The sequence below is a fragment of the Neoarius graeffei genome, chromosome 10 (assembly GCF_027579695.1).
Source record: "Neoarius graeffei isolate fNeoGra1 chromosome 10, fNeoGra1.pri, whole genome shotgun sequence".
Lineage (NCBI taxonomy): Eukaryota > Metazoa > Chordata > Actinopteri > Siluriformes > Ariidae > Neoarius > Neoarius graeffei.
Window position 1 is genome coordinate 86,143,001 of NC_083578.1, and position 13,011 is coordinate 86,156,011.

Below are 13,011 nucleotides of genomic sequence, written 5' to 3' on the forward strand. Positions count from 1 at the left end.
CTGCTCACTACTGTTCACATGCTCCCCAAAAATTCACATCAAAACCAGATCCACGGCGTGCCTGATTTTTGCCCCGTCCCGACGAAAGAAATTTAGGGGATTAATTAAAGTTCACCAAGAACTCGCCATGAAGCAAATTATCTGCTACTGGAAATAAATTCAGCTAATACTAACTCTGTGTTCATGCTAGCAGGTGATAAGTTCCTCAGGTCACTTGCAGTTTCTCGTGTCCATGTAGCAACTGTTAGTGTTGTCTCAAGCAGACATGCATTGTCTAGTGCTTAAGCGAAATAGTAGTAGCGAGACATGTAACAGCTATTCCACGAAATCGAGTCGTACACGAGCCGATAGCCGACGAGGCGCGTAGCACTGTGTTGGCTATAAGCCATGTACGACGAGATTGAGTGGAATAACTGTCTTATTCTATCCCCGTTCACTGGATTTTGACAAACAGAACATTTTCATTTTTATTTTTTGCAAATTCGGTAAATAAAAACGTTATACAAAACATCCGGCCAAATCATTTCTGCTGAGAATGTAAACAAACCGGCAAAATGACAGGAGCGATTTGTGAAAAATGCTAGTCTGGCTAACGCGACTGCAAAGCTCTACGAGCTATTGGTCTGGCCAAGATATTAAGCCCAACCGTTTCCCAGAGCCCGTGGTTGACCCGCCTCCCTGAAATGCCTCAGTTTGCTACTGGTCGAAGCCAGAAAAGGCTGTGATGAAGCTTAAACCAATCACATCACTCTTTCCTCTGACGTATGTGACGCGACGGGGCTAACTGGTAGATTAAACTCTTACCGAAGCCGGTCGGGAGCAAGGCCAAAACGTCCTTCCTTTCAATAAATACCTCCAGGGCTGCTCTTTGCTCCGTTTTCAATGAGAACTTGCTCCATGTTCGTAATGTTTCTAGTGAATGAAGCGCTTCCGGCATAGATTCTGTAAACAATCTATGGCTTCCGGTCGCAGTTCTACTACGTCACTGCCTTGAACACGCCTCTACCCAGGGCCGTTGGAGATGCTCAAAGTTGATTGGTTCCCGATTTTTCGGGAGCTTGGAAGAGCTGTAGATAGCCTGCCTGGCCAGACTAAGCTCGCAACAGGCCCTCGCGTTGCGTCACGCTTAGGATGGGCGGGCCCAGGCTAGAAAAATGTGATAATGATAATAATAATTATTGAAAAATTAAAAAAAGATACATTCTTACCATCAAATACTTTCATTCTATATTTTCTTGCTTTTTTCGGAGGGGTTTTGTTTTCGAGTCGAGTTTTTACTTCGTCCTTGGTTGGTTCAGCAACACGCGCTGCCATTTTGTTTTTCTCTACTCGCGGTATATGAGCTGATGTCCTAGTAGTAGAGTAGCCAATCAGAGCGAGCAATTGCTCATATCCGGTGAACATGGATAGAATAAGTAACAATATATCGTGCGATGATAAATCGTGAAACACAAATTTATAACGATTCGAATTGATGAAAAAAATGAATCGTGATTATTATCAGGCTGTGTAATCGCTTAAATTTTCCAAGCTGTATTTGCATTGTTTAGACAGCAGAGGGTGCTCTACATAGCGTATAATTGCAGGAATGCATGTGACTTCACCGTAGGCGGAAGTAACGCAGCTCTAATGCTGCGAAAACTTAGGTTTGTGAAAGACGCTTATTATTATTTTCACTATTATACAAATTTAATAAGAGGTTGTACTGTATGACAGGGATAAGATGAACGCATGATGAGTTTTTTCTTCAGTAAATGGGGCCTGCTTGTAGTTAGGAGCTACAGTGAGGAGATGAAGAAATGTCGCCTGTCGCTTCCTCGTGTGAACGTCCACCCAATCAGGACAAGGCGGCATCTCTACTTCCATTTATCGTTGACCATACCTTTAAAAACGGTTTGACATTTGGTGATATGCCTATAAAAAAGACCAATACTGCAACTGTGGTATAAAAGTTTGCACACCCTTGTACTTTAAGTATCCCAACGCACTTTGTGCCACTAACCTTGTGCGAGTAGTAAGTGCTCACTTGTGTATTGAGTGTATATTGAGACTAATACAGTGCTGCTGACAAGCTGTCTGGAACAGAAAGAGCAATTCGTGTGTGTGTTTGTATGTGATATGAGCCGTTTATTGCAGAGCTGAGAGCACCATGCAGACAGCACTGCTCTCTCTGACAAGTAATTGTCTCTGGGACAATGAGGCATAATCTGTAGTCTGGCAACGCTCCACTGTCTGCACAAACGATGCTACAACAATTAGCACGGCTGTTCAAGTGAACTGGTGGAGCGTCACCACCATATGTCACCACCAAAACTGTGTTAACACCGAAATCACAGCTGTCGGGGTGCATTACGGAAATCAGTGTCGCTGAAAATTGGTCGTTCCAGGAGTATTAGGGGAATAAAGATCTACGAAACCTGACAGCCAGGCCAAACAGATGAATTATGCAATGCAAAGTCTGGCAGATAATAAATGTCGATATTTTCCTGCCATGTAAATTATTGTTCTGGAACTGCACTTTTTCCAGACATGTACACTACCGTTCAAAAGTTTGGGGTCACCCAGACAATTTTGTGTTTTCCATGAAAAGTCACACTTTTATTTACCACCATAAGTTGTAAAATGAATAGAAAATATAGTCAAGACATTTTTCTGGCCATTTTGAGCATTTAATCGACCCCACAAATATGTGATGCTCCAGAAACTCAATCTGCTCAAAGGAAGGTCAGTTATATAGCTTCTCTAAAGAGCTCAACTGTTTTCAGCTGTGCTAACATGATTGTACAAGGGTTTTCTAATCATCCATTAGCCTTCTGAGGCAATGAGCAAACACATTGTACCATTAGAACACTGGAGTGAGAGTTGCTGGAAATGGGCCTCTATACACCTATGGAGATATTGCACCAAAAACCACACATTTGCAGCTAGAATAGTCATTTAGCACATTAGCAATGTATAGAGTGGATTTCTGATTAGTTTAAAGTGATCTTCATTGAAAAGAACAGTGCTTTTCTTTCAAAAATAAGGACATTTCAGAGTGACCCCAAACTTTTGAACGGTAGTGTACACCTGCTCGCTCGTGTGATTCTCCGATTAGCGAGTCAGGTGGAAGCAGGACAATGCATAAAATCACGCATATACAGGTCATGAGCTTCAATTAATGCTTATATCAAATATGAGAATGAGAAAATGTGAACTCGGTGACTTTGATTCTAGCGTGGTTGTTGTTTTGGATTTCATAAAGTGCTGATCTTTTGTGATTCTTAAGCAAAACAAATCACTAGAGTTGACACAGAACGGTGCGGAAAACAAAAAACACTGAGTGGAAAAAAAAGCAGTTCTGCCTCGCTGATGAGAGAAATCAGAGGAGAATCGACTGGTTTGAGCGAACAGGAAGGCCAGGGTAACTGAAACGAGACCGTCAACGACGGCGTAGCTCACTCCGACCCTGTCTAGTCCAGAAGGAACGATCTAAAGTTGTGCAATAAATGCTACAAGCTACAGTATATACACTATATACAAGCTATATATAGAAGCGATATCCACCCTAGGAATACCGACCTGTTTGCCTGAAAGAATCCAAAACGGTGAGGAATTGACCGAGAAGAAGCGATTTTCTCTTTTTTGTTTGTTGTTGAACTGCTCATTAAGGCTTAATTAGTCCATAACTTCATTAATAATTGTATTGTAATTATGAGGAAATTTGGGTAGAAGTTATATGCACCCTAGGTAGCCCTACCTTGATGTCAGAAAGAATCAAAATGGGTGAAGAATTGAGGGAGAAGAAGCGATTTGTGTGGAAACTGCTTGTTAGGGATTGATTAATTAGTCCATATCTTCATTCATTATTAATTGCAATTATGGGTAGAAGCTACTATATATGTACCCCAGGCAGACCAACCTTCCTGCCAAAAAGAATAAAAATCAGTGAAGAATTGAGAGAGAAGAAGCGATTTTCGTGAAACGTGGACGATGCCAGACGGACGATGAACTACGGACGGACAACGCATGAAGGGATAAGGTCATCGCCTACTGGCCGGATGAGCTAATAACCACTCTTTACAGTCATGGTGAAGTGAAAAGCATCTCAGTATGCATAATATAAAGTATCTTGAGGAGGACTGTGTGCAACATCCAAGAACAGGAGTCTATAGTGGTCATGAGGTCATTGGGTTTCATTAAAAAAAAAAAAAATTAAAACAATTGGAATTGTTTATCCTAGCACAAGTTTGTATGCATAACACCAAATCTGATCTGAACTGACTTTAGATTAACAGGCGTAGGTTTGTGTTTTCCTGCAGGTATCTCTCGGAGTCCGCACCCATCATCATCGCTGCATTTTTCGACGGCCCCCATCCTGCCCCAGCCCACCTCCACCTACTTCCCACACACGGCGATCCGTTACCCACCCCACCTCACCTCACAAGACCCGCTCAAGGACCTGGTCACAATGGCCTGCGACCCGTCCAATCAACAACCCAGCCCGGTAAGCCTGTAGCCCCGCCCCTAATCAAGAGTGAAGCTAAGTCAGCTACCAGGTTTTTTTTTTTTTTTTAATATTTGACCCAGACTTTGTTTAATTCCAAGGTTGGAAATGATACAAGACTATATACAGTAGAACAAAAATACAGATCACAATTCTGAGCCATCCATATTTATTTATATTTATATTAATAACGACAATATCAATGCATTTTTCTACTACACATACTATTATACATACTGAGCAGCCCGGTATGTATGTAGTTGTGTGTATACGTGTGTTTGCACGTGCAGGTACGTACACGTACAGTATGTGAGATAAACACTCATTCTGTCTTGCGCTGACTGTATTTAGTGTAACCTGAGTGTAAGTGACTCAACCACAGACATCTCGACTCGTACAGACCTGGAGGCTTCGATTTCCCTCCTCGCCTCACTCTTACCACAACCACACACACACACACACACACACACACACACACACACACACACACACACACAGAGCTCGAAGCACTTTTCTCTCCTGTTTAAAACCTCTCTGAATAAAAGTGCTGATCGTCTCTCTACTAATACCTCAGCAATACTCATGTAAGCCTCAGCAGAGCACTGTTTATATTAATTATACTGTAAATTCATCATCTGGTCAGAAATTTGGCCTTAGGCACAAGTAAAGAAACGCTGTAGACCAAAAAATGGCTGAAAAATAATGAAATGAAATGAAATGTTTCAACATTTAAAAAAATACTATAAACAGTAAGCAGTAAGGCATAATAAATCAATATAACAAAGTCAATATTTGGTGTGAGACGACCCTTTGTTTTAAAAAAAATAGTAGTCTGAGGTCCAATGAGTGCAGTTTTATGCGGAAATGAGCTGTAGGTTTTACTGAGCATCTTAGAGAACCAGCCACAGTTCTTCCGGACACTTTGTCACACTCGCTTTTTCATTTTGCACCAAAGATTTTCCAGTAGCCTTCATTATGTTTTCTTTTTTAATCTGAAAAGTTTGCTCTTGTGGAATATGCTGCTCAGACACATTACAAACATTTTTTTCTGTAACATTTAGTTTTGTGGGCGGCACGGTGGTGTAGTGGTTAGCGCTGTCGCCTCACAGCAAGAAGGTCCTGGGTTCGAGCCCCGTGGCCGGCGAGGGCCTTTCTGTGCGGAGTTTGCATGTTCTCCCCGTGTCCGCGTGGGTTTCCTCCGGGTGCTCCGGTTTCCCCCACAGTCCAAAGACATGCAGGTTAGGTTAACTGGTGACTCTAAATTGAGCGTAGGTGTGAATGTGAGTGTGAATGGTTGTCTGTGTCTATGTGTCAGCCCTGTGATGACCTGGCGACTTGTCCAGGGTGTACCCCGCCTTTCGCCCGTAGTCAGCTGGGATAGGCTCCAGCTTGCCTGCGACCCTGTAGGACAGGATAAAGCGGCTAGAGATAATGAGATGAGATATATATAAAGAGAGAGAGAGCGTGCCAAGACTTTTGCACAGCACTGTCGCCTCTTGTACAGTCAACTCCAGAATTATTGGAACCCTTTGTGAAAATGAGCAAAAACAAATGAGTGATTTTTGTTTTTTAAGCTTAAACACACAGAGTTTTATTTTATCGAAACGCTGGTTTCAAAATTATTGGCACCCCAGCAATATAACATGAATTTGCTGATATTTTGACAGGAAAAAAAAAGAAAAATCTGTTGGCTCTGCAATGTTTAACACGGTTTAGACACTTGTAGCGAATGTTGGACCGTCTTCCATTCCTGAGCGCTCAACCTCCTTTACTGTATATTCTCTCTTTATCACACAAGTTTTTTTAACAAACATTTTTTTTCCTGTAACATTTTATTTTGTGCTGGAAAAAAACCCAAACGTTCGGAACTCTAAAATGTTGCTGTCGCCTCACAGCAAGAAGGTCCGGGTTCGAGCCCCGTGGCCGGCGAGGGCCTTTCTGTGTGGAGTTTGCATGTTCTCCCCGTGTCCGCGTGGGTTTCCTCCGGGTGCTCCGGTTTCCCCCACAGTCCAAAGACATGCAGGTTAGGTTAACTGGTGACTCTAAATTGACCGTAGGTGTGAATGTGAGTGTGAATGGTTGTCTGTGTCTATGTGTCAGCCCTGCGATGACCTGGCGACTTGTCCAGGGTGTACCCCGCCTTTCGCCCGTAGTCAGCTGGGATAGGCTCCAGCTTGCCTGCGACCCTGTAGGACAGGATAAAGCGGCTAGAGATAATGAGATGAGATGAGATATATATAAAGAGAGAGAGAGAGCGTGCCAAGACTTTTGCACAGCACTGTCGCCTCTTGTACAGTCAACTCCAGAATTATTGGAACCCTTTGTGAAAATGAGCAAAAACGAATGAGTGATTTTTGTTTTTTAAGCTTAAACACACAGAGTTTTATTTTATCGAAACGCTGGTTTCAAAATTATTGGCACCCCCGCAATATAACATGAATTTGCTGATATTTTGACAGGAAAAAAAAAAGAAAAATCTGTTGGCTCTGCAATGTTTAACACGGTTCTAGACACTTGTAGCGAATGTTGGACCGTCTTCCATTCCTGAGCGCTCAACCTCCTTTACTGTATATTCTCTCTTTATCACACAAACATTTTTTTTCCGGTAACATTTTATTTTGTGCTGGAAAAAAACCCAGAACGTTTGGAACTCTAAAATGTTTTGTTTTTTTTTTGTAATGGTTCGACTCGATAAAACTTGTAGAAGTTATAAAATAGAAATCTATAACAAAGTTTGTAATGAAAAAAAATATATATATATAAGGTGCCAAGACTTTTGCACAGCACTGTAGGTTAAAATAGTACTACAGTGATGTTACTATGGTTGACCCGGTGCTTTGACTCTAACATGCTATGCTGGGATATGCTAAGAAAGCACTTTTATTTTACTCTAAGGTGGTATATATGAGAAATAGTACTACCGTGCAAGCATAGTAATCTATAGAAAGGTTCCGAAGCATAAAATCAGAACGGGATTACGGGTATGACTCGATCTGGTGCGTGTTTCTTTCTTCAAACATGCGCTGGTGGCCAAACGTCGACTTGTGGTGAAGTTTCATAGCTATAACTGAATAACTGCAGTCTGACAGAGTCACTGTCTTCAAAGGGCTCGCCTACGGGGATAACCGACAGGGGGGAAAAAATCCTGAGTCAGAAAGCTGTTTCATTATCTGGGTGGAAGGATGAACGAGAGATCAGACGGAAAACTAGATCTGAGTGGTGAGAGAGGGATCAGAGAGAAAACTAGAGAGCAGGAGGAAGTACGCATTTGAACGAGGAGATTCCTGTGTGTGCCTGGCAGCAATGCTGATGCTGGCAGTGTGTGTGTGTGTGTGTGTGTGTGTGTGTGTGTGTGTGTGTGTGTGTGTGTGTGAGAGAGATCTGAGATTTGTCAGGCTTGGCCTGTCCTGCATTCTCATTGAAATTCACCCCACCGCAGTGCGACTGCAGCCAGCCAGTCACAAAGGACAGCAGCAGCGTCCCACGATGTCGCTGACTCACACACCGGACTGTTGTTGTGCAGCAGAGTGAGAGTGCAGTCCTGAGGATGGATGGATGCAGACAGATAGAGAGCGAGAGAGATGGATAAGCGGCTGTCTGCCAGGCCAGAACATTACCCTGTCTCTCGTGTAACTGCTGACAGGGAGTGAAAGAGACATGGAGGGGCGCGTTGGAGGCGGAGCTTGAGTTGTATCTTAAAATTCAAAAACCTTGCAGGAGGAAAGCAGTCAAGAAAAATAAATCAGTCAATATAAACATTTCCAAATCGAGCTGCTGAAACACATTTAACAGTTATTCCACTCAATCTCATCGTACATGGCTTATAGCCGACGAGGCGCGTAGCACGCGCCTCGTCTGCTATAAGCCATGTACGATGAGATTGAGTGGAATAACTGTTTCATTCTCTCCACATTCACTGGATTTTGACAAACAGAGCATTTTTATTTTCATTTTTTGCAAATCCGATAAATAAAAACTTTACCCAAAACGTCCGACAAAATCATTTCCGCTTAGAATATAAACAAACTGGCGAAATGACAGGAGTAATTTGTGAAAAATTGTTTTGTTTTCGAGTCGAGTTTATATTTGTTGCTTCAGCACCACGTGCCACCATTTTCATTTCTTCTTTTTTTTTGCGGTTTGGCGCCATCGACTTGGCTGTAGTGTTGAAGAGGAGATATTGGGGGGGGGGGGGGGGGGGGGGTCCTATATTCGTTTATTTAGCTATTTCTGTTTCTTTGAAATACTTGATAACAAAGTGATTTATCTGACTTGATGTGCTCCGCCATTTTGTTTTTGTTTTTCTCTACTCACAGTATATGAGCTGATATCCTAGTAGTAGAGTAGCCAATCAGAGTGCGTGATTGCTCATATCCAGTGAATGTGGATATATAACCCCGATTCCAAAAAAGTTGGGACAAAGTACAAATTGTAAATAAAAACGGAATGCAATGTGGAAGTTTCAAAATCCCATATTTTATTCAGAATAGAACATAGATGACATATCAAATGTTTAAACTGAGAAAATGTATCATTTAAAGAGAAAAATTAGGTGATTTTAAATTTCACGACAACACCACATCTCAAAAAAGTTGGAACAAGGCCATGTTTACCACTGTGAGACATCCCCTTTTCTCTTTACAACAGTCTGTAAACGTCTGGGGACTGAGGAGACAAGTTGCTCAAGTTTAGGGATAGGAATGTTAACCCATTCTTGTCTAATGTAGGATTCTAGTTGCTCAACTGTCTTAGGTCTTTTTAGTCGTATCTTCCGTTTTATGATGCGCCAAATGTTTTCTATGGGTGAAAGATCTGGACTGCAGGCTGGCCAGTTCAGTACCCGGACCCTTCTTCTACGCAGCCATGATGCTGTAATTGATGCAGTATGTGGTTTGGCATTGTCATGTTGGAAAATGCAAGGTCTTCCCTGAAAGAGACGTCGTCTGGATGGGAGCATATGTTGCTCTAGAACCTGGATATACCTTTCAGCATTGATGGTGTCTTTCCAGATGTGTAAGCTGCCCATGCCACACGCACTAATGCAACCCCATACCATCAGAGATGCAGGCTTCTGAACTGAGCGCTGATAACAACTTGGGTCGTCCTTCTCCTCTTTAGTCCGAATGACACGGCGTCCCTGATTTCCATAAAGAACTTCAAATTTTGATTCGTCTGACCGCAGAACAGTTTTCCACTTTGCCACAGTCCATTTTAAATGAGCCTTGGCCCAGAGAAGACGTCTGCGCTTCTGGATCATGTTTAGATACGGCTTCTTCTTTGAACTATAGAGTTTTAGCTGGCAACGGCGGATGGCACGGTGAATTGTGTTCACAGATAATGTTCTCTGGAAATATTCCTGAGCCCATTTTGTGATTTCCAATACAGAAGCATGCCTGTATGTGATGCAGTGCCGTCTAAGGGCCCGAAGATCACGGGCACCCAGTATGGTTTTCCGGCCTTGACCCTTACGCACAGAGATTCTTCCAGATTCTCTGAATCTTTTGATGATATTATGCACTGTAGATGATGATATGTTCAAACTCTTTGCAATTTTACACTGTCGAACTCCTTTCTGATATTGCTCCACTATTTGTCGGTGCAGAATTAGGGGGATTGGTGATCCTCTTCCCATCTTTACTTCTGAGAGCCGCTGCCACTCCAAGATGCTCTTTTTATACCCAGTCATGTTAATGACCTATTGCCAATTGACCTAATGAGTTGCAATTTGGTCCTCCAGCTCTTCCTTTTTTGTGCCTTTAACTTTTCCAGCCTCTTATTGCCCCTGTCCCAACTTTTTCGAGATGTGTTGCTGTCATGAAATTTCAAATGAGCCAATATTTGGCATGAAATTTCAAAATGTCTCACTTTCGACATCTGATATGTTGTCTATGTTCTATTGTGAATACAATATCAGTTTTTGAGATTTGTAAATTATTGCATTCCATTTTTATTTACAATCTGTATTTTGTCCCAACTTTTTTGGAATCAGGGTTGTATATATAATCAACATCGACATCCTATGGGATTTCCCAGACCGCCCCATACACTAACCACAGTTACCATGAAACAACAACCACATGGTGGAGTTTGATCACTAAGGGCTCAATCTGAGGCTAGCTATTCCACATTATGCTATTTTTTTTTTCAATTCGATCACTTATTTTCCTAATTCAAGCACAAAAACCAGGTATAAGATCAGATTAGTGTGTTTACATAGTGGTATTTGGGAAACATAGTACTGTAAATGTAAAAAAAAAAACATTGGGATTAGTATAAATACATTTTCAGAGTCTGGTTCGGTGATATTACCCGAGTGCGTACCAGATTCTCAGGGTGACTGGAGAACAAATGTGAGTCTCGCCATGAACGAGCGATATAGATAGCGTCGATTATCATCGATTATCTCATTACAATGACACCTGTCAAGGGGTGGGATATATTTGGCAGCAAGACAAGAGAACAGTCAGTTCTTGAAGTCGATGTGTTGGAAGCAGGAAAAATGGGCGAATATAAATGAGCGGCTTTGACAAGGGCTAAATTGTGATGGTGAGGTGACTGGGTTTGAGCATCTCCAAAATGGCACATCTTGTAGGGTGTTCCTGGTATGCAGTGGTTAGTACCGACCAAAAGTGGTCCAAGGATCCAAAGGACAACCGGTGAACCAGCGACAGAGTCATGGGTGTCGAAGGCTCATTGATTCGCATGGGGCACGAAGGCTTACCCATATGGTCCATTCCAGAAGAACAGAAGAGCTCCTGTAGCAAAAACTGCTGAAAAAGTTAATCCTGGCTAAAACAGAAAGGTGCCGGCATTAACTTTTTCAGCAGTTTTTGCTACAGGAGCTCTTCTGTTCTTCTGGAATGGACCATATAGGCTAGCCTTCGTGCCCCATGCGAATCAATGAGCCTTCGACACCGATGACTCCGTTGCCGGTTCACCAGTTGTCCTTTGGATCCTTGGTAGGTACTAACCACTGCATACCAAGAACACCCTACAAGATGTGCCATTTTGGAGATGCGCAGACCCAGTCATCTAGCCATCACAATTTGGCCCTTGTCAAAGTCGCTCATTTACGCTTGCCCATTTTTCCTGCTTCCAACACATCGACTTCAAGAACTTCTCTTGCTGCCTGATATATCCCACCCGTCGACAGGCGCCATTGTAATGACATAATCAATGTTATTCACTTCTTCACCTTTCACTGGTTTTAATGTCATGGCTGATCGGTGTACATCCAGTTATATAAATGAACTGGATAATAAACAATAGATGTGCATTAAAATGAGGAAACGCAACACAAGCAGCCACATCTCCTCTAATACGAAGCGTTGGGGAAGGAACAGATGGAGAAGACGGATGTCAGAAGAATGACGAGTACATCCAGGTGAGTATGCAAGAAGGAGGCTAGAAATCTAGACAAGGGACAAACCATGAAAAAGTGTTTTATGTGTGAATGTAGAAATGAACAGGGGGATCGTGGAGAGGATTTAACGATAGGGTGATGTGGTCGGATCCCGTGGTCTGGTGTGGGTAAGAATGGTCAGCTGGAAGTTGTTTTTTTTTTTTTTTTACTGTTAGGCTGTTAGGTGTCCAGATAATATACCTCCGTAGTACCTCTGTGTCTAACAGCTCTAGTTGAGACAAATTATGACCTGGAGTGATGTAGCTGAGGTTGAGGAACTTTTCGAGGCAGAATTCATAGTGCTGGGATTTCTACCTATATCTGGGTTTGTTTGGGGTTTTTTTTTTCAGTCTTTCAAGATGCATAGTGATAGGGTTATTATTTTTATTTTTTTATTTATTTATTTATTTATTTTAAATCTGGTTTAGGCCATGCCCGCTTAAGGTTTAAATCCAATTATAGATATGGATAATGGCGCACTGTACAGATACAGATAGAGATATAGATTGTGTTTCACCCGTAGTGGTAATAGTTTTGGGGTTTTAAAATGCCACTGTGCTGCCACCCCAATAAGAGTCGTGCCACTCTTGTACCCAGGGCAGGTGCATTAATTTCTCACCAAGTTGGTGGTAAAAAAAAAAAAAAAAAAATTGTCCAACCAAATTAGCAATATACAAAGTTACCCGAGCAGGTTGAAAATAGAGCCTGTGATGATGTTAGATATAAAACAGATTTTATTATTATTATTTTTTTTTAAAAAGTGAAAGTAATTGGGATTGAGGCAGGAGAGGAGAGCGAGGCGGCGGGCGAGAGAGAGCAGCTGAGTGTGTTATATGGATGTTTAGCCCCGAGCTGGGCCGTACAGGTGCTGGCTGACCGTTGCTCTCTCTTTCTCCCGCAGCTGAATGGCAGTGGTCAGGTGAAGGTCCCCCCCCACTACATCTCCTCTCAGATGCTGGCCCCCCCGCCTCCCCCGGCCCTGCCTCGCCTCACGCTGCCCCCTGACTCCAAACCCAGCAGCACCTCGCCAGACGCAGGCGCCACCTCGCCCACCTCCCCCAGTAAGTGGCTCACCGTGACGCCCTCTCACTCCCTGCCCTGTCCGGATTCCTACGGACGTACC

The 13,011-nt window shown here is 42.7% G+C and overlaps 1 protein-coding gene across 7 annotated transcripts in view; it reads left to right on the forward strand.

Annotated features, from left to right (window-relative positions):
* nfic (nuclear factor I/C) overlaps positions 1 to 13,011 on the forward strand; it is a 335,473-nt gene that overhangs the window by 220,474 nt on the left and 101,988 nt on the right. For 4 of the 7 annotated variants that reach the window (XM_060932489.1, XM_060932491.1, XM_060932488.1 and 1 more), the window contains exons 8-9: positions 4,284 to 4,486; positions 12,790 to 12,949. In XM_060932489.1, the coding sequence (XP_060788472.1) occupies positions 4,284 to 4,486; positions 12,790 to 12,949 (363 nt within the window). The remainder of the gene's footprint in view (positions 1 to 4,283; positions 4,487 to 12,789; positions 12,950 to 13,011) is intronic. The other 3 variants (XM_060932494.1, XM_060932493.1, XM_060932490.1) reach the window with 2 other exon arrangements.